We start from the raw sequence: 21211 nt of genomic DNA on the forward strand, positions 1-21211 counted from the left end.
TATCTAACAAACCAAACGCCTACGGTTCGTTGATGAATTAGTGCGTTTGATTTCATTTCCATTAAATTGCCTGGCGACTCACCTTAGCTCGTTTAAGGGGTCTGACGAGTAGCGGGCTGAAACCGCAGGAGGTGTCGATCCCTTCGAAGAGGATCGCGCGTTTGGCATTGGTTCTCCGATGTATGGACGCAAAGTCGTGGGAGGTCTGGAAAGGATAGACACACTAGCTACAGCCGGCAGTTAAGAAACACACACATAGAAAAATATGCCCTGAGAGAGCCATGAAGAAACGGTGTGAGGGGTGGGATTTCACTAACATTTATTATTCATCAATATTCGATTGTTTTAACTCTTTTAGATCCTCGAATACTTTGAATCAAAGCTTGACTAGCTAGGCCTCTGTATTTGGTACACGGTAGTCGTATGCTCCTTACAAATGGGGAGGGTGGAAGGGAGGCATCCAGTGCCATGGGATATTTTTCGTTTACTCAATTATTCCATAATCTTTGGGTCGCTTATCGGGGGTTCGGAGGAGGGGGGGTAAGGTACTTTGGTACGCTAGGCCAGGCCTGTGGGGATAACAATTATCTTGGTTAGTGCGGACATGCGGCAACCCAATCGACGTGTTTATTCGATTGATTCAACTTATCAAACCGACCGAATCGGTCAAACAAAAATCCCTACCTCGAGTCTTGGTCTCGAGGCAGGGTTAAAAACTGAGAACACGGGGATAACTCGAAGGAAATGATACAAGACAAAGAATCGAAAAAAAAAAATTAAAAAAAAAATAATGATAATACTTGATAAAATTACAAAAAAAAATAGGACAAAAATATATAGGTATATCTAACATCATTTCTTTCCATAAACAACTCTGAGTTTAATTTAATCTTTGATTACTATGAGAAGACTATTTCTATAACTTTAAATTAATCTTAAATAGTCAAAAATAACAACAGAATATTCATTAACATTCTTGGAGATAAACCGTATTAGTGATCAAGAAAAACGAATTGGGAATAAGTTAGTTTAAATTATTTCTTGGCTGTTAGTAACGTGTTAATCGATCATTTTTTAAGTACAAGTTGGCGTCTTGGACTCGGGCTAATAAGTTAATAATTGATATATAAGGAAACAATTAAAAATAAATAAAACATAAGCAAAGAAATCGATTACATAATTATATGATTATTCTCTTAGACAGCTTGTACGTACGAAGTTTATCATAGATAAATAATTTGGAAAAAATAAATAAATAAAAAAAATTGGTATATATTTTATCAAAATAAGTTAAAATAAATAGCCGACGCGATGAAGCGTTTTTTTCCAATTTGATAGAAAATAAAAATCATTTTCTGAGTTTTTCAATAAATTATTAGATATTTCCTTAGACGTAATTTATTTGTTTTTTTTTTTTCATCTCTTTTTGCTTTTCACCATTTTAAGCGTATTGACGCGTCAAAACAAAATTAAACAAGGGTACCTAATCTACGGGGAAAGAGTTACGTTGTTAAATAAAATAAAAGAAAAAAATAAATAAATAAATTAAATTGGAAACATACGTTTATAGAACGGAAAGTCGAAGAAATCAAGATAACAGTGAGAATAATTAGGATAGGAGAAGATAAAAGAAAATAACAATATAAGGCCGGCTAGCGTGTCTAAAGGCGATTGGTGCGAGAGTAAAACCAGGATAAGGCTGGTTGTTGGCTTTGGATTTGAGTCTGGATTTGATTTTGGTTTTGGTTCTGATTTTGATTATGGGTTTGAGGGTCGGACGGACAGTGCTGTACCTTCAATGGACTCGGTCCAGCTGCTAAAAAGCTGTCATCCAACGCCATAGACGCAGGTGAAAACAGTACTGAGGTATCCAAGCTTTTACTCTGAAAAAGAAAAAAAAAATGGAAATTTGAAAAAACAAACAAGAGAGAGCGTGCCACACCTCATCTCCCTAACTTCGAAAAAATTTTCACACGACCGGTGATGCGATTCCGGATTACGAATCATCTTACAGAACTACCTTCGATTATTTATTCATCATCATTCTTTTCATACTTACGGGGGTCTCGACCGCGAAACTCATGTCCGAATTGTCGTGTGAATTTGCCCATGCTTGGCAAAGGGCTTTTCGAGCCCTTTTTCCACCAGGTGCGCTGTTCTCTTTGCCGCGTCTTCTCCCGGTACCGTATCCGGAATCCTGAAGTATGCTTGTGCTGGCCAAACTTTCACGGTCGGTTTCTTGTTTTATTATTTCCGTAAGCGCGTCGAGGCGACTCGGCGTCGCTGGAAGATGCGTCGTTGCACCGCTACGACGTTCCAGCTCAGCAAGAGCATTTTTGAAGGGCGTAGGCGTCCTCGGGGTGTTTCCACCTGCGAGCGAACAAAAATCATTCGTATCGACCAATCGTGAGTAAGATAACGGCAAAATGGCAAATGGATTGGATCGAAATTGTGCAAAATCGAATCCGAAAATGACCATTTCTCTGCGTACCTGTCTGACTCTTTCTGAGACCCGTAGGCTGTGGCGTTGTCAAGGGGCCGGGACTTCCCTTCGGCGTGCTAGCTCTCGGCCACGAAGCTTCCGGGCTGAGGCTATTGAGGAATTGCGAAGGACTGAACGGAAGTTGCTTGATGGGTGTCGTTGGCGCGGTTCCAACTTGATGTTGATGATGCCCGAGGAGATAATCGGACTGATTACCACTGTCAGGAGTTTCCGTTCTTTGAACGGTGTTCAGGATAGCGGTGGTTGTACTCGTCGTCGTTGTTGTCGCCGTATTTGTCGTGGTAACGCGTCTTCTTCTCAATATCGGCGGAGGACTAGACTTTTCTTTGTCGGGTGCTGGCACCTCCTCAAGGTCAGGCATTGGCATCAGTCGAATGTCAGACGTCCTTGAGCTCGCGACGTCCGAAAGTATCTCCAGGTCAAAATATCTGTGGAACAAAAAATTTGGGATCGTGAATAAAAAAGTTTGGATGATCGTCATCGTCGCCCTCTCTCTCTCTGTCTTCCTCTCTCTATCTCCCTATGTACTAATCACTTCGGGTTCGAATTCCTAGAAATCAGGCTTAGGCCTGACGGAAATGACGAACAACTAAATTATTCACGGGGGCGGACATTTTTCGATTATTCTTCGCCAACAATGGTGTTTTTCACAGCCTTCAATTGTCGAAAATTTGTTTAAAATCGAAGGAATCATCCGCAGCGGTAAATGCATCTCTCGACCGAATCACGGGCAGCGGAACAAAAGCTAAATGAAAGGAAAGAATTATGTGCTCACTTTAACGGTGAAACGTCGGTTTTTCCTCTCGAGGTTGATTGATTCCTGGGCGGAGAGTTGAGCTGACTTTCGGAGCCGATACGATCATTAATTTGCCGATGATGGTGGTGGAATTGTTGCTGTTGTTGTTCCCATGCTCTCGCCCAATCCAAAGCCTCGATATCCAAGCCTTGAGAAGTGTTGGCAGCGGTTAAAGTCGAACTACTATCTCCACTGGTTGACACAGAGTTTGCCAGGATACCCTGTGCAGAATTTTCATCCTGAAGAGTAAGGGTCTCCTTCTTCGTCGAGATCCCATTGTCCGCGTTTTTTCTTCTTCCTCTACCTGCGATGAAAAAAACATCGTTTTAATCCTTCATTGCGGCGATCAGTAGCGTGGATGAATGAGAAAATACATTTTCGGGGGAAACTCGCGAAAATCTTTTCGATTTTAGGTTTGTTTTTTTCTTTCAAGTTATTACAACGCAACGTATCGTCTACGGTTAAGAGCCGTACCGAAGTAACGCCCATGTAATTTCTCTCCGTCTCCTCGACCGCGTCTGCGAGTGTCATTAAGGGTGTCAATTGCTTTAAATGTATCAAAACAAGACTGATTATGAACGGTCTGCTCTCCGCCGACAAGGATCTATCAACTAGATGGAGTGTCTCGACACAAGTGGAGATAACCAGTTATGAAGCTAAGAAAAATGATCCGCAAAACAAAACGCGTTTGGGACCACGCGCGTTATCCGCTCTACCGTGATGAAAACTTGTCTGAAATTCGCTCATCGAAGAATAAAGAAAAAAAAAAAAAACAAACTAAAGTACATGTCCTTCTTATTTTCAATAATTTAACGATTAACGAAATTTTCTGTACCCCGCAAAACCCGTAGAGTGTTTCTCGGTACGAAACCCTCCCTTTCATCGAAGCTTTCGTCATGCACGGGGTGGAATTCACGAGGGTGGTGGTGAGTCGGAAGGACTGAAAGAGGGCGTTGAAAATGGAAGGGTAGGGGAACGTCGAAGAGCGAGGGACAGAAAAATGGGGAGGAGGGCTCGAGTCAAGGGACGACTGAGTCATCGTGCACCTGGGGACATTTCAAATCGTGCGAGGGGCATTGTTTCGTTTCTTTTTTTTTTTTTTTTCTCCTGCTTACCCCTGGACGAGGACACCCTGCCGTCCTCGGCCTCGTACTTTCGTCGCATTGTACTGTTCCAGTGATTTTTAATCGCGTTATCGGTCCGCCCTGGCAAAAGTTTGGCGATTTTTGCCCACTGATTGCCGAACCTTCGGTGAGCCTCGACGATCACGCGATCCTCCGCTTCGGTCCAAGCGGTCTTTTTTATTCCGGGATTCAGATGATTGTGCCATCTTTCCCGACACTGTTTTCCGATACGGCCCTTCAGGTGCCTCGCTATCAACGTCCATTTTTTGGGACCGTACCTCTCCACCAACTCGACAACCTTCTCGTCCTCCTGCAGACAAAATTAACCATTGTATGTTAGTGTGTAAATATAAATATACTGGTACGCGTTGACCTTGAAAGCTGCAGCAACGGTCTTCCAGAGGAGAAATTGGCGGTTATAGGTACGGTCAAGCGATTCTTAGAAGGAGTAGGAGTAGGAGGAGGAGGAGGAGGAGGAGAGGTGGAAAGAGAAAAAAAAAAATGAAATAAAAAATAAAAAGCCGTTGTTTGATAATCCGATCTCCTCGGGGCCAGTTATTCTCGACAAGTGAAACGTTTAAGAGCCGCGGGGGTACGAAATGTGACTTCGGCCGAGGTCTTCCCTCTCCGCGGTGCTTAAAAATAATTCCTCTCTACATGACCGGAAGTCGTTCCTCGCGAGATAACTTCACGCATGTATATACGTACGTCGTATAGGTATACCGTACATTATGTACATACAGAAATATATGCGTGCACAGCACGTTGCGTTATACATATGCATGAGAAAGAAGCGGTAGAAGGAAATAAAGAAGATAAGGACGACTGTACACACATGAACTCTCGCAAAATGATGTGTGTTCAAGATAGCCAACGCATTCGCGGAAGAGAAATGATTTTTATAGAAGAAGAAAAAAAATCGATTATCGATCACCGCCGCGGAGTACCGTAAGGAGGGTTGAAAATTGGAAGGGTGTACAAGAATTTCAGAATTGGGGAAAAATGAAAAACGCCAACCAAAAAACCGCGTCGAGAAATAATTTTCGGACGGTGGCAAAAACCGACGGGACCCAATTTGTTTTCTGGCTTTCGTGAAACGAGGAGTTGTATGAAACGAAGACTAATTGGACGAAAAAAAAAAAAACTGCGATTGCCCCCTTTCGCCAAGAATTCTTTTCAAGTACGAGCGAGGCATACCCTAATCGTACTCGTATCGAAAAATTCGCCACATCGTCGAGGCGTCGTCTACCTCCTATACATAGCTGGGATATCCTGCGGAAGAATTTACGCGCAGATATGCAATATTTTTCCCGCGTCGCGGTTGGCCCAGTGAATGCAGAGTGCGACCCTGAGGCCCCAGCAACACGGAGGAGGCGGCAAAAGACCGGTGGATTGCTGCCCTTGGACCAAAGACGACGACGACCACGATGTAGAGTGCATTGGCACTGTGCATAACATCGTCGGTCGCCGCGTCCTGCTGCACCGCGAAGAAGAAGAAGAAGACGACGACGACGACGACGACGACGACGACGACGACGATTCTTCTTGCAGCATAAGAGAACCTCAACTACGCCTGCCTTTGCCTCCGCGCACTCAGGGTGGTAACAAAGAACTTGAATCTCCTTAGCGAGATTCTTAACGTCGTTTACGCTGCGATGCCGTTTCCTTTAATTTCATACGTTTCTTTCTTCTTGAGAAAAAGAGAACAAAAAAACAAAAATTTAAACAACCAACAGTTGTTCCCCGAGGCAGTGCAATCTGACCAACAGATTTCCATCGTTACCTAATAATTCAACTAATTAACCGATCGTCCGATAAGCGACGAAGTTTTCGAAATTTTCGCAGGATTTTTTCGCTCTTCATTTTATCTCATTTTCTCGCAACGAACGGTACGTCGATCACGAAGCGTCGTCCACTACGGTAGGCAGGATCAGGATTTTTATGGTCATCGGTCCGGTCAATGAGGTGTAGAATCAAACGGATCCATCGGCGCCACTGGCGATCGGAATGCCGCGTGGGAACCGCATAGCCACAACACACGACACGGTATTAATACAATATACACATAACCATTGCCCAAGGACGTGTCGAGCGCAATGCGGTCCAAAAGATCATCGGGTTTCATTTCGGATTAAACGCTCTAGAAATTTATACCCACATACGAACGGTGGGGTAACGGCTTTTACGTAACCAACGGACCCCCCCATTTTCCTGTTGTCGATGTTTTCCAATCCTTTTTCCCTCTCGTTTAACTAAATTCGACGTCACGTTTTGTGAAACAAAATCAAACCCGAAGCGCGTACATGTGTGTCGTATATTTGTACAAAATCGAGTACAATAATAAGAGGATCAGGTTTCAATTAGCATGCGTTTCACGGAACGGTACTCCCTGATTTTTATTTTATTTTTTTTTTTTTCTTTTTCTTCTGAGATCAAGAGCCCCAGATAATCAGGGTTTCGTCTGATTGGACCCGGCCGGACTACAACCGCGGGAAATCTCAAAGGAAAGGAATAAAGCGAAACCTGTTTTTCCCGAGAGTCTTTCTGGTCCTCAAAGAGAATATATATCCTGAGCCCTTGAGCGAGAAGCGGCAGCAGCCAACAGCCAGCAGCCAGCAGCAGCAGCGTGGCAAGTTTCTGAAAGGAATGCGCTAATGCTCCAACTTTCTGGGTTGGGCCCGAAAAATCCTGCGTGGGTATTACGAACGATGCCGCGAAACGAAGGTTAAAGTCCTGATGACGTTTGAAGGATGTACATTCGTTGCCGTTATAAAGTTCGCGTTTATTTTTTTTTTTTTTTTCCGGGTTGTACAGACAAACAAAAAAAGGGGTGGAAACGAAGAAGACGAGATCAGGGAGAAAAGCGAAATGCGGACTAGGGATTTTGGAATTAGGTCGATAATCGTTAATTGACAAAATTTTTACCTCTTTTGTCCACGGGCCCTTGACCAACTCCGGATTCACAACCTTGACCCATCTTTGTTGACACTGGACGTCGCTTCGATCCGGAAAATTCGACGCAATGGCGTCCCATCTTAATCCGGAACCAAGTCTTTCGGTCGTACTAACGAGGTGCTTCAAAAGCGCATCCTGAAAACATAAAAACCCCAAAGTTCCATCTGCTCGATTAGGCACAGGCGCCATTCTTTGATATCACACACTAAATTACAGAGTCATCGTTGCGTCGTTCTTCGAAAAAAAAAAAAAAAATTATTTCTTCCTTTTTTTTTTTTTTTTTCATTTTCCATTTATTTCCCGCACATCTGACCAATTATAATCTCCATCTAAATACAAATCGCGCGCACCTTCGTCCCCGTCCGTAAAAATTTTTCACGGGTCGATGTACAATTGAAACGCGGGGGGAATTGATTAGGAGCTTTTTCATACTCGATACTTTCGTACTATAATGGGTACACCCTACTACATGCGCACATAAATAAGGGACAGAAGGAGCTGCACGTGTGATCAACCTCCGTGGCCTTTCCCATGGGAAAATATATCCCCGTGTATAGGTACGTATATTTATAATGCAGGTAGATAGATAGGTAGGTACGCATATGGTGTACGGAATATATATAACGAACACTGCACACCCCACTTCACACGTGCCCAAAAACTTTACCGGGTACTATACCTATACCCGTATGCATAGGTACACGTACATATATATATATATATATATATATGCACACACATATGTCTATTGGGTTACATCTGCCCGTATATTATAAACACCGTACGGCGAGGTATAAAAATCGTGCCCTTTTCCCATTCCCTTGTTTAGAAAAAGAAATTTCGATGCGTAAACGATCACGTTGTACGTACACGTCGATATAGGTGTACATATATGTAGGTAATTGATAAGTGAAATTGCAACGAGACTTATTTTCGATTACTTTTTTATCCATAAAATTATCTCTCACCTCTTCTTTGGTCCACCTTCCTTTGTTTATGTGTTTTCCTGGTCCATTTTGAGCAGCGGTTGTACCAGAATTTGAATTTATTGAACCGGCGGGGTTTAAAGATGAGGATCCGTATTCTCCTTCGGATTCATCACCGCTGCTCGAATCGTAACCAGAACGCGACCTGTCGATTGATAAATGAATAAAGGGTTAATGAGGTAATTGAACGGATTACGTGTATACGTAGCATAAGTAGGCATATCTATCACAAACTGACGTAATTTACTGTTTACAATTACATATTGGTATAGGTGCGCGTAAGTAACTACCGACAATAACGGTGGTATCAATCAGAATCTGAGAATGAAGTGGAAATGAAACGTTTCTCTCTTCGTAAATCCCGCGGGCATTCTTTTTACCTTTTTTTTTAATTAGGTAATTAACTTTTATCCTCACGCTGCACCTTGGGCATACGCAACCCGACATACACCCACGTGTTTGAATTTATCCGGTCACCTCTTCTTCGTTTTACAACGAGCGATTTTTTAGTTTTCGAATTTTCGAACGACTTCGAAACTAGGCAAAAAATTGAAAACCTGAGAAATGACCACCGAATTATTTTTATTCCCGGTTCTACGGCGTGCCGTATTTTCTCACACTCGGTTTCTTCCGACTTTTATGTACCCGATTTGTTGGATAGAGATTTTTCTCCGAAAGGCATTTCAGAATGCAGCTAATTGTGAGTAACGGAGTGAATAATTCATGGATGGGTTTTTTGAGCCGGTTTTCTTTTCTTTCCTTTTCCTTTTTTTTTTTTTTTTATCTCTCCAAATTATTCCTCAGCGAATTTAAACTAGCGCCTAAGTTCACGGCTATACACGTATCATCAGCTGGTGGAATAACACGTTTGCCGTTTTTTTCATTTCTTTTAGTTATTTACGTACAACGTGTGTATAGATAAAAAGTGAATCTGATGAGAATCGACGAGGCGTTTTGATTGAGATATTTTTACCAAGTTTTTGCCGCAAATTGCCGAAATTAAAATACGATTCGGTTTGACGTTTTCGAGATTGTATGAAAAAATTGATAAATAAATAAATTAAAAACCGATGTTCAATGCACACGCGACGATAGGCGTTGACACGAAGGCGGGAAGATATTTCACCAGATGTATAAGATCACATGACGGTGTGGCGCCAATGCCTTGACATCCGGTTCGTACGGGGGAGTCGTACAGATACAAATGTTAACAACAAACACATACGAAATGAATAGACGTAGGTGTTCGTAGCTGCGTGTAACTCGATGTGGTAGAAAATGTTTTCCGAGCAAAGAACTCTCGCCGGGTATATCAGAGAGATAGAAATATACACGCGAGATGACGAAGATGAAGCAGAATAAACGGAGCGACGAATGTACGAGCGAGAAACGATGATGAAAAACTAAAAATTCATGTACGAGACCTCCACCACCACCCCCCCGAAGTAACGCAGGCCGAAACCCTAAATAAGTACAATCTTAAACAAACAAGCGACCGTAAACATTATCTCGTCGAAAATTCTGTCTCATGCCCGGCAATAAAGGGCACGGAACGGTAACGTTCAGAAAAACAATCAAACGTAGAAGAAGAAGGGGGGGAAAGAAAAAAAAAGATCGGTCAAAAATTAGTCGAATTCCCGTCGACGATTTCTAAAAAATATTCTACCTCCGGAGTCTCGCGAGATGTTTCATTATTCAATGAATCTGGTAGCGGGAGAAAGTTTCATGCGTATAATTATAGGTATCTATATGCGATTCATGAATGAACGAATGAATGAACGGAATAATGAATGGAATCACGACAGTCGGAATGAATGAACGAACGAATGCACCGCAGACGAACGGACGGACGGAGAGAGAGGGGGGGGGGGGAGAGTTTCGTTTGAGGAATTGTCGCACTTGGAGGAGGAATCGAAATAATATCTTTTTCTTAAAAAAAAAAAAAAGGAAGTGAGATTCGAGAAAAAAGGAGACCAAGAGTGGCCGGCCGAGGGGGAGGTAAGGGGGCTGAGAAACCGTCCCTGAGGCGCTCCTCTAATAATAAAACGTCCGTTGTCGAGCGCTTTACCGGCCTCGGACCCAATTACGTCATTTGCAAGGGTCTGAACTTTAACGCGTCATCATCGACAGGTTTCCGAGTATAATAAACGCCGTGCATATATTATTTTTTTAGACGTTATTCGCGGACGAATAGATTTAACGATCGTTGCTTCGATTTCCATACACATTTATACAACACTCGGAGAAATTCCGTTTTTCATTAGATATAATTTATAACAACGATTTCGCAGGTCGTTTTTAATTTTAATTTTAATTTTAATTTTTTGTTTTCTATTTTACCTTTATTTTCTCAACAAAAATGAAAATTTCACGCTGATCTTTTCTCCGATTACACGAAATGCGGATTCGTAATTCAATATTATATAAAATTGAATAGGTTTTTTTTTCGTTATCTTCTTTTTTTTTTTTTTTGTTGGTTCGAAAATTTATGTAAACTCTCCCTCTCCGAAAGAGGAAATAAGATAAACGAGAGGAAGGAGGGAAAATGGAGAAAAAAGCGATTTCATTAACACCGCGTGGGAGGGTGGTGGGCCGGTGACCGCGCGACGTCTGCTAAAAAGAGATATGTGTTCACATGCCCGTAAACATAGGTATACACCACTCCGCACATGCATCATCGGTCCCTTCTCCGCATAGCGATGAACTGCATGATGCGGCGCGTCTTTTTATTTGCTCATTTTGTCCCTTCGTTTTAATGTACGTGCAACGCGGGTAATTTAGAGAAACTAGAAATTACGTCCGTTATGTTATACCCAAAGATAAAAGTTTACTGCACTCGTTGTTACAGTGTCAAGTTCATCTCGTGACTATAGAGCTCGTAGTATGCGATCATCGTCTTCTAGTATATCGTGGAATTTCAACAGGGAACAGTTCTAAACCGTAATTCCCATGACACGCGTTAGGTGTATTTAAATTGTTACGAGATTAAGAGAAATATGTATTTCATGTCAGTGCACTTTTAACATCATCTGTCGTTGAAATTCCTGTCTCGTGATTCTTTTCTCAATTTCACGTCATTGTGTTTTACACGCGTGTTGAGAGTTTCTTTTTGTCGATCTACGATTTTTTTTTCATCGAAATCATTCGGATTCCTGAGCTCGATTCCTGTACCCCCTTGAAAATTTTTCAACTTTTGGCCAAAATTTTTTATTTTTTTAAATTGATCGTATGGCATTTTTCTGACGTATTTTGACCTCAGGAATCCAAATCTGAAAGAAAAATTGATCCATCTATAAAATTGACCGAGTTATCGCCAATTTTCAGCTTTTTGGGGTCAAAAATAAAAAATTGATTTTTTAGTCTATCTTAATGTAATTTGAGCTCAGGAATCCGTATCCGGAAGAAAAATTGATCTATCTTCAAAAACAACCGAGATATCCCCATTTTTTCGCATTTTTTACCATAAAAATGGAGATATCTCGAAAGGAAAAAATCGCAGCCCAATTTGGACAACGGATTCGTGTTCCTGAGGTCAAAATACACAAGAAAAGTGCCATACGATCAATTTAAAAAAATAAAAATTTTTGGTCAAATTTTGAAAAAATCGTAAGGGGTACCCCTTGGAAAAATCTCAAATTTTGACCAAAAATTTTTATTTTTTTAAATTGATCGTATGGCACTTTTCTTGTGTATTTTGACCTCAGGAACACGAATCCGTTGTCCAAATTGAGCTACGATTTTTTCCCTTCGAGATATCTCCGTTTTTCTGCTCCAAAAAGTGAAAAATTGGCGATAACTCGATCAATTCGATAGATAGATCAATTTAACTTGTGAATTCGGAATCCTAAGCTCAAAATACACGAGAATAGCATATAAAATGAAATATTTTTTTTTGGCCCAAAATTGACAAAATTCCACGTGGTTTTTTTTCGATTTTTGGGCCAAAAATGAAGTATTTTTAAAATCGTGTGGCATTTTTCTAACGTATTTTGACCGCAGAAACACGAATCCATCGGTCGAATTCAGCTACGGATTTTTTTCATCGAGATATCCTTGATTTTTCGCTTTTTGGGTCGACAAATTGGTGATAAATCAAGTTGGCTTTCATAAGCCGGATTCCTGAGCTAAAAATATTCAAGAATGGCACAGAAAACCCGAAAAAATGTCGATTTCTGAACTCGATATATTGAATTCGAATTCTCCGTACACACCAAGAGAGTTATTCGATTTGATTTGATTTCGTCGTACTTTTATTTCCTATTTTCTCTCTCTTTGCATCCCGGAAATAATTAGAAGAAAAAAAAAAAAACCGTTCGATCCCGAGTGAAGATATAACTGAGGAAACCGATAGATAAAAGTCGTACGCATTTACAGGTATACATATAACGGAAAAGACTATAGGAAGGAAGAAGAAGACTATAATAAGAAGGGCAAAAAAGAAACGGAAGGACGGGAAGTTAAACGGGACGAAAAGAAGGAAGCGTTAACAATAATGTTACCGTTCTCTTTGTCGCGCGAGTTGATTAAAATCTCACAAAGTGTTGCTGTACAAGCAACCTAGAGTTCCTTTTAACGGGCATATAAAAAAAAAACAATCCTATACCGCAACAACCAACTACTAATTCGATGTTACGCTCTCACATATGTAGTTGGCAATCAAAGTGCTTTTTACCCCCCTCCTCCTGCTCCTCTTCCTCCTCTTCCTCCCCCATCCCAAAGCCCAAGGAAAGAGTTGACAGGAAATTAATTAGCTCGAGGAAAACTTCACGTCCTGCAGGACACGCGCGATGACCGAAAACTTCCTCTTACGTAAAAAATTCGGCAGGGTTACACAAGGAGTGAAATCACATCATCCTCACTTTGATCAATCGATAAAAATTATTTAAAAAAAAAAAAAAATCAACAAGGTTAACAAATAATTCAATAATCCCCAATCCATTATAGCGAGAAAATCTCGGTGCACGAAGATCGGAGGTTTTGAAATGTCGTTTTTTTTATTGTTTCGTTTTTGCGGAACACCTTCCAATTACGTGCACACGCGTGTATCTGCTACGTGTCTTTCCGCGCAATTTACGCGAACGAAATCTAAGAGACAGGACGTTGCGGTCGGTCGAAAGTAGATATCCCCTACACACGTGTACGAATGGAGAAAAGGAAGGGTAAAAAAATGCAGGATGCGTGTCACGGGGATATGATACTTTCGGGGGTTGGACTCGCACGGAAAGGACATCACGCGCGATCCTAAGCGCGTACGAGGTACGTACCTGAGTACGTGAAAAATACACCGCGCGACGTACGTCGTACATCTACGTTAATATAAGAACGACCGCGACGACGACGACGACGACGAGGACGACGACGACGAAAATGACGAGTGCGACGTCGCGTCGCGTCAAGAACAGGAAGGATGTCAAGCCAAGCGTAATATCCTGCCCGCCCGCCTGCTCGAAGTCTAATAAAAATTCTAAGGAAACGACACCGAAGTCCTGTGGGCAGGACGACACCGATGCGCCGGACGAGGGAAGGAAGTGTTCCAAATCTCAAGGAATGGGGTTTCCTCTGCCTACCCAAATCGTTACACGCACACAATACCTGCATTACGCTCGCGTGTTTTATGCTTGTTACTATTTTTTGACAATTATTAGATCATGTTTTTTTTTTCATTTTCATTTCGGTTGTAATTACAGGAAATTTCCTGGACTTTTCATTTCTCGATTTCGGTTAACCAACTGTAGATGGTAAAGGAGTAAAAAGAAATTATTTCATTATTGCCCGACTTGCGAATACAAGATTAAAATTCTTTTGGAGTGATCACGATAGGATTTCGTTTGATCGAAATTTTCAAAATTGAGAACAACCCTTCTCTCCTTTCATTCATAGCACCGCTTATTTTTCTTTTCGTTGACCTTTTTTATTCGCAATTTTCCCACGTCAACTATAATCAATGTTCTACCGTCGTCATTGTTACCATTACCGTTATTCGTAATGAAAAAACACCTGACGTACAGGTATTCAGATTATAGGAGTGCGTGCATGACTATAGGTACGCAATTTAATGGGAGAGAAACTCTAAAACGCATATGTCGCTATTTCACATCTGGGAGTTTCACCCACACTTGTTACATATAAAAAAAATTTCATAAAATATGTATACAAGAGAATACATAAAATATGCATATGTAGCTATTATGCATACGCGCGATAAACCTGACCCATGTGAACCCAATAATTTTAAATACCAGTAAGGCAAGGACTTTATCTTATGTATACTCGTTATATATACTTGTGAGCTATGTATACGGATATTGCGTTGGTGAATATAATGTAATTCCAAGGCGTATTAAATCAGGCAACTGCAGGCTACACGTAACATGTAATTGATAAGTTCAAGGTTTTTTTTATCAATATATATATATATATAAATAAATAAAACAATACTCGTATACCCATGTATCCAATAGTTAATTTTTAGGTCAATATATCCCACCCATCCACTTTCGTTTTATTTGCCAATAACTTTGATATAATTTTTTTGCTGATATTTTATACAAATTTTCTCGATATCCAGCCTCTAGAAACAGCGAAAGGGTATAACTCACCCTCGGAAAAAATGAGGACGCTCCAAATTTGCAAAAACAAAATAAATAATCAAACAAATGGACCAATGAATTGGATAAGAGAGTGAAAAATAACCCAATTTAAATTGACAAAGAAACAAACAAGACAAAAAAAAAAAATTCAAACAGATCCTAGACCAAACAGCCCGTTCAAATTCGCCTGCACCCGATCGTACGTAAAATGCGCGCGCGCCCGTTCGTTAACAAATAAATCGTTCGAAACCGCCAGATGAGTTAGAAGAACGAATGAAATAAAATAAAAAAAATGGAAATAAAAAGAATGGTCGAAGAAGCAAGAGGCGCGAAACTTTTTTGCGAACACGCGCAAACACTTGGTAAGGAACGATTAGCAAGTAGTTCGAGATTTAGGTGGTCGTGCAGTGGTGCGGCGGTGCGATATTAAAAGATATACGCACATATACGCGTAGCCACATACGTGTCGATATTATATTTATATACCGACGTATGTACGTGACTTGAGTGTATTTGTTAAATTTTATTTATACGGAGCGAACGGCTTAGACGCCGTTTATATAAAATAATTCATAGTCGGCTCGCGGTAATTTATTTGCGACATTAATAATCTACCAGCTGTTATACTATATACACGGCATATATAGGTTCACTTATACACACACGCGTATTTTCTATACATTAGCTCAGCATTCGAGTTTCGATATTAAGTTATTACTCTCTGGGTTAGCAACAGCTTCGCACAGGTCCCATTCGAAAATCAACGAAAGTAAAAATATTCCGTCTATGATACCCACCGTACAATATGTATAATATAATAGCTGAACATATAGCTATGTAAATATGTATATATCCACAACGCTAATTTACATAGAGGAAATTCCAATCTCCAGGGGTTATTAGATACCTAAATACCTTATGTACATTATATATACGTATTTATACATACGTACATATTAGACGTACCTAAATAGGTATACACGCGTACGCGTATTTACCTATAAATTGAAATAGAGAATTAATCGGAGAGAAAAAAAAAGTAATCAATAATTTAGCGTAATATGTAAACTAAATTGTAAATTATCGAATTCTGATTGGCCGTCGTGGGGAAGAAAAAAAAAACTCTATCGCGTATGGAAAAATCGCAAATGAAATTGGGGGAAAAAAAAAAAATTGATCAAAATAGTCGAAAACGCACGCGTGCAAAGTTCGCGTAATATTCGTGATACGCGTTACATCATGCACGGTTCCACGTGTCCCATACACACGCGAGTATACATACGTATACGTATGTATAATACGTGTACGGGACGCACGGCCTATTATAAAACGAGATGTATCTTGATCTAGGCGATTAACAAAGGGCCCGCTGATTATTTCGGCCCTTGATAAGGTCCTGTCGGCCATCTGTGCGCGGCATATGCTACGAGGCATGTGCGGCAAAAGCGGCTACGGGCAGAGCGTGGCGGAGGGCGAAGCGAGGCATTGGGCCAACACGGTTATACCTCGCGGTACTCGACGCTGTCGTCCTGTACGGGGGCATTGTCGTGCCTCCCCCAAAATGGCACGACGCACAGGCAGATAGGTAGCCGACGCGTATACTATACGTATACGTATACACATACAGTGTGCACAGTCACGGACATACATATACCGCAGGGGTGCGAATGCATCCGTACCCACGTGTATACGCAGCTGCCCCTGCGACGCGTTCGTACGCGTCCCGGTATCGATCTAACATATTCATTCGAATCGTGTAACCTGCGACCCGCGACGAGAGACCGAAGATGAAAGACCGGAGACGAGAGACGAACCCCACCGCGTGGTCAGAGTTAAAAAAATGTTTTTTCGCGCAAACCCTGGGAAAAAATAATTATCGAAGAGGAGGGCGTCGTAATTCGCACATGTCGCCCGGACTGTCCCGTTATTCAATTATACGTCAAAAGTAGAGAGAGGATTGAAGAGAAATTTTAATTGATCGAGCGAATTGTTTCGTCTCCTTCTGATTTTTATTTTCGGCGTTTATTTTTTTTTTTTTTTTTACACTCATCCAAAAAATCGTCGCCAATTTTCAAAACGTACGTGGGCGGAGTATGTGGTGTTAGATACACGCCACATACACCCGGCTATGTACATACCATGTATAATTTAGCGATAAACCGGTCGTTCTTTGAAGGAAAAAAATTGTCAATTTTATCGTTTTTTTTTTTTGACATTTTTTTTTTTTGTTTCTTTTCCAAAAATTTTCAAAGTCGTGGGATTATTCGAAACTCGTCGGAACACCCTCGCTAATCGACAGTTACCGACACATACGCGTGTACGGGATATACTACTGTACACTGTGTGTGTATGTAGTCAGGTATATTTTATCCATATGTAAAGTTCGATCGCGCGCGCGGTTTGTTAATGTATAACAGATTTATATCTCCACATATTCTACTCCTCATTCAGATACAGATATCTGATTACACGTATATAGCTACATACCTTGAGATATATGTTAGTTATGTAAGGACACGGTTTTTAAAGATCCAACGGTCCGTTCCATCCTTGAGTTTAAACCTCGAGGCACGTGGCGTGAAATTTTCTAGCGCTCCCACGAGTCGAAAAAAATGTATATAAAGAGAGAAAAAGAAAAAAAAAAATACATACATACATACATACATCCATCCGTGTATACGCGTATGTATGTATACAGTTTTATTGCACACCGTCGAGTTTGTCCATCGCGAGCATAGGATAAGGAAGGCCGCGTGAGGTGATTAGCAAACCTCAAACTCAAACTCAAAGTCGAACAAAAAAAAGACAAAAAAAGAATTTCAAAGAAAAAAATCACGTCAATTCATCATTCGCGCGAATATTACACGTACCCTCATAATTATAACAATCGGAATAATCGTTTTTTTTCTTCGTCTCAATCTCGCGTACGCTTGATTTTTATTACATTGCAACGTATGAATTTCGAACGAAAATATCGAACTCTCTCATACGGGTATGTGTACAGTTAACACACATATGTATAACATTTGCTCAGATTGTATATGTATGTATGTATGTATTATAAATCGTTGAGTGCGTCGTAAATCCCATTCATGTCGCCACGAATTTTAACACAGCAGCGCCCAGGACCTGTTTTCGGGATCGATTTCTTTTTACCTTTTTCAGTTTCGATTTTTATGTTCATCGCATTTTTTCTTTTCATTTCTCCTCCTTTTTTTTTTCAATCGAGCAATGGCACGTCGGATAAATTTTTACAGCGCAACACATACGATATCTGCGTTTACTGTATTAATTTGTTATTTTATCTTTTTTTATCATTAATTTTTTACACGTACATAATAACCGACTCGCGGATATAGTTTCGGCCGTTTTTGAAACGATACGGTTGTTTTTTCGTTTGGATCAATACAGATTTTTCTGTTTTTTTTTCTTCTTCTTCTTTTTCTTTTTCTTTTTTATATTCAAATTCTTCATTGTATAATCGCGAGAAGCTCGTTTCGCTCGCGCCTCGTATCGAACGAGGAATTCGCGACCGTTACAAAACCGAAACATTCGTACAGGTATACGAGTGGAGGGGGTGATGAGTTTTTCAACGGTTAAAAAAAATAAATAAATAAAAAACAGATTCATCAACTTATAATCGTCGGTTCGAGATACCACGGTTTTCGCCCCTCTGCAACAAATTCACTTTCTTTCCCTCCTCTATTTCCTCCTACCCACGCGAGATTCTCAAACTTTCTTCGAACGTTACGAGAGCGTTGCAATTGTTCGGTGATATTTTTGCCACCGACAATCAAGTGGGTAATGAATCGAGAAAACCGAAAGAAAAAAAAGTGAATAAAACGATATCGTTGGATCGACGAAAAATGACGAGAGAAGAAAAAAAAACCGGAGAACCGCGTGAGGCGGTCAGCAGGTGTCGGGACGAACAGCTGTCCCGTAGGGGTAACTCTGACTTGTCCCGCACGATCCAATTGCTCTCTCTCGGTGGTGTAACCCCGGTGCGTACAGTTCGGCGCCAGTGGTACTCAAATAAAAATTTCGAACGCCCTTATCCCGCGGAGATAATGGAAAAAAAATGAAACCGGAAATGTGCGCGTTCGCAAAAAAACGAAAAAAAAAAAATGGCATCACCGAGGAAATGGAAACTTTTTTCGGATACGCGCGCCGAGGTGAAACCGTTCGATCGCTCGGGGTTCCCGGCCTCTGGGGCCCCCGTTTCACGATCATCGGCGACGATACCGACGCGGACGCGGTAGATTTCGGGTTTATAAAATAAGACAGCTGAAAAATTCACCCCGCTGGTTCCTGCGAGTTACCGTCGCTGGGTGGCTTTCAACCTCCCCGTTCTTCTTGTTCTTCTCAGTCTCGTTCCCATTTTTTTTATTCTCTTTCGGCGGACTACGTTACGGAGCGGCGCGCGGTCCCTTTAAAAGCGCCCTTCGCTTCCCTTTCGCGCGTACGTCTTCTATGCGACCCATGCACCTTTGTATATTCTCGATTCTTCGTCGGATGTACGTACCTTACACGTGGTAGTAGTAGATGCACGCATATATATATATATATATTCCTTTGCCCTATTTACGTACGAGATGTCAATAAGTTACGCGGCTTATACCTTTATTATCTGCGCAACGCTACGTCCAGGTATACCGGGTCGACCCCGGAGGACCCTTAAATCTCGAGGACTGGGTGCGGGGCTAACAAAAGAACAAGATTCGTCTTGCCCTCAGGTAAACGACGGCGCGCACGCTGTACCTGGCCCTTTAAATTTTTCGCAACGCTTACGAAATCAGCTGATTTTCGTTGGGACCCGGTGCAACTTGGCTCCTTGCTTCTGTGCGTACACCTATACGTTGCACAACTCACAATAGAATTAATACGGGACTCGGGACGGCGGCGTTTCTTGCGGGGATGAGAGAAAATAAGAAAAAAAAAAAATAAAAGGAGAGGAGAGGAGACGAGCTCCTCGAAGTACGCGCGCGGTACGGAGGAATATTACCGCGAAGATTCCTCGCAGGAGACAAACTGGGCGACAGCTGCGGTGGTTTCTTGGTTTTTTTTTTTCTTTCTTTTTCTTTTTTTTTTTTTTTTCTTCTCTTCTCATCTAGGAACGATCTCGGAGTTTCCAGGCGCGGTCACTTTTTTATACGAGTTTCTCAGTTTCATTTATTTATTTTTTTTTTTATTTTTGGCAAAATCGATCGATATACACCGAGCGATAAGAATATGCGCCGATTTCTGGACGACTCGAAAGATTTTCTGACGAGAAGAGGTGAGCTAGTGGGGGGAAAAAAAGGAAGAACAAAGGAGTCAACGTCCCTTGACCGTGAGGAGGAATCCTAATCCCAGATAGATTAGAAGCGTATGTAAGTTTGATTTACATCGGAAGCGAGAATTGTCGCGAAATAAAACGGCGATAAGAAATCGAGTGCGTCGTATAATTTCACCGTATCTGGTTTAGATCGGTCATTTTTTTCCGCGTTTTTTTTTTCTTCTATTCCCTATCTCATTCCTTTTTTTTTTTTTTTTTTTCTCTCTCAAAGTTATAACTAGACTCCGACATTTTTTTTACCCGTTAATCAAGGTCGCGTGGGGAGGTGCGAAAGTCGCGCGAACGGTAGAAATAAATTTCGGATTCACCGGATCATATCGAAATATTTTCGTACGTCATTCTTTCTCGCGGTCAATATTCCGGGGGGGGGGGATTTTCGTCCGAAAGTTTCTGGAGACATCTGGAGACTATCGGAGAAGAGAAGAGAGAGAGAGAGAGAGAGAGGGAGAAAGAAAAAAGAAGAACGAGAGACAAAAAATCCTCCCCTATTTCGAGTCAGTTGGCGGGAGTTTGCCGTGCTGCAAAAGTAGGTGGGTACCTATACCGCACGGGGTACAATACGTTCGTCTGTTATAAGCTATGTGTACCCAAGCCAAGACGTACGTACGTATAGCGTGTATATACTGTACATATACATATACATATAGTTTCGACGTTATTTACACAAAGTGAGAATATATGTATGTACGTAGGTAGAAAATGTCACGTCCTTTTTTTTCGAACCGCTGCTGCAACGCAGCTTGACGTTACATATGTACACAGGTATACCTATATCTACACAGAAATTGCGTACCTGTATGTACAACGTGCGTGTATGTGCGCAGGATCACATCGCACCTTATTCCCTTCGTTGCGTCATGTACGTTCGTCGGAGGGGTGAGAAAGAAAGAGAGAGAGAGAGAGAGAGAGAGAGAGAGGGATG

The 21211-nt window shown here is 41.3% G+C and overlaps 1 protein-coding gene across 5 annotated transcripts in view; it reads right to left on the reverse strand.

Moving 5' to 3' along the window:
• The window catches only part of LOC105686703 (myb protein), a 43619-nt gene that overhangs the window by 2049 nt on the left and 20359 nt on the right, over positions 1-21211 (reverse strand). For all 5 annotated transcript variants that reach the window (XM_012401775.3, XM_012401776.3, XM_012401773.3 and 2 more), the window contains 8 exons: positions 8347-8509; positions 7349-7513; positions 4415-4733; positions 3279-3603; positions 2492-2931; positions 2060-2370; positions 1794-1883; positions 83-205 (listed from right to left, as the gene is read on the reverse strand). In XM_012401775.3, the coding sequence (XP_012257198.1) occupies positions 83-205; positions 1794-1883; positions 2060-2370; positions 2492-2931; positions 3279-3603; positions 4415-4733; positions 7349-7513; positions 8347-8509 (1936 nt within the window). The remainder of the gene's footprint in view (positions 1-82; positions 206-1793; positions 1884-2059; positions 2371-2491; positions 2932-3278; positions 3604-4414; positions 4734-7348; positions 7514-8346; positions 8510-21211) is intronic.

The sequence above is a fragment of the Athalia rosae genome, chromosome 3 (assembly GCF_917208135.1).
Source record: "Athalia rosae chromosome 3, iyAthRosa1.1, whole genome shotgun sequence".
Classification (NCBI taxonomy): Eukaryota; Metazoa; Arthropoda; class Insecta; order Hymenoptera; family Athaliidae; genus Athalia; species Athalia rosae.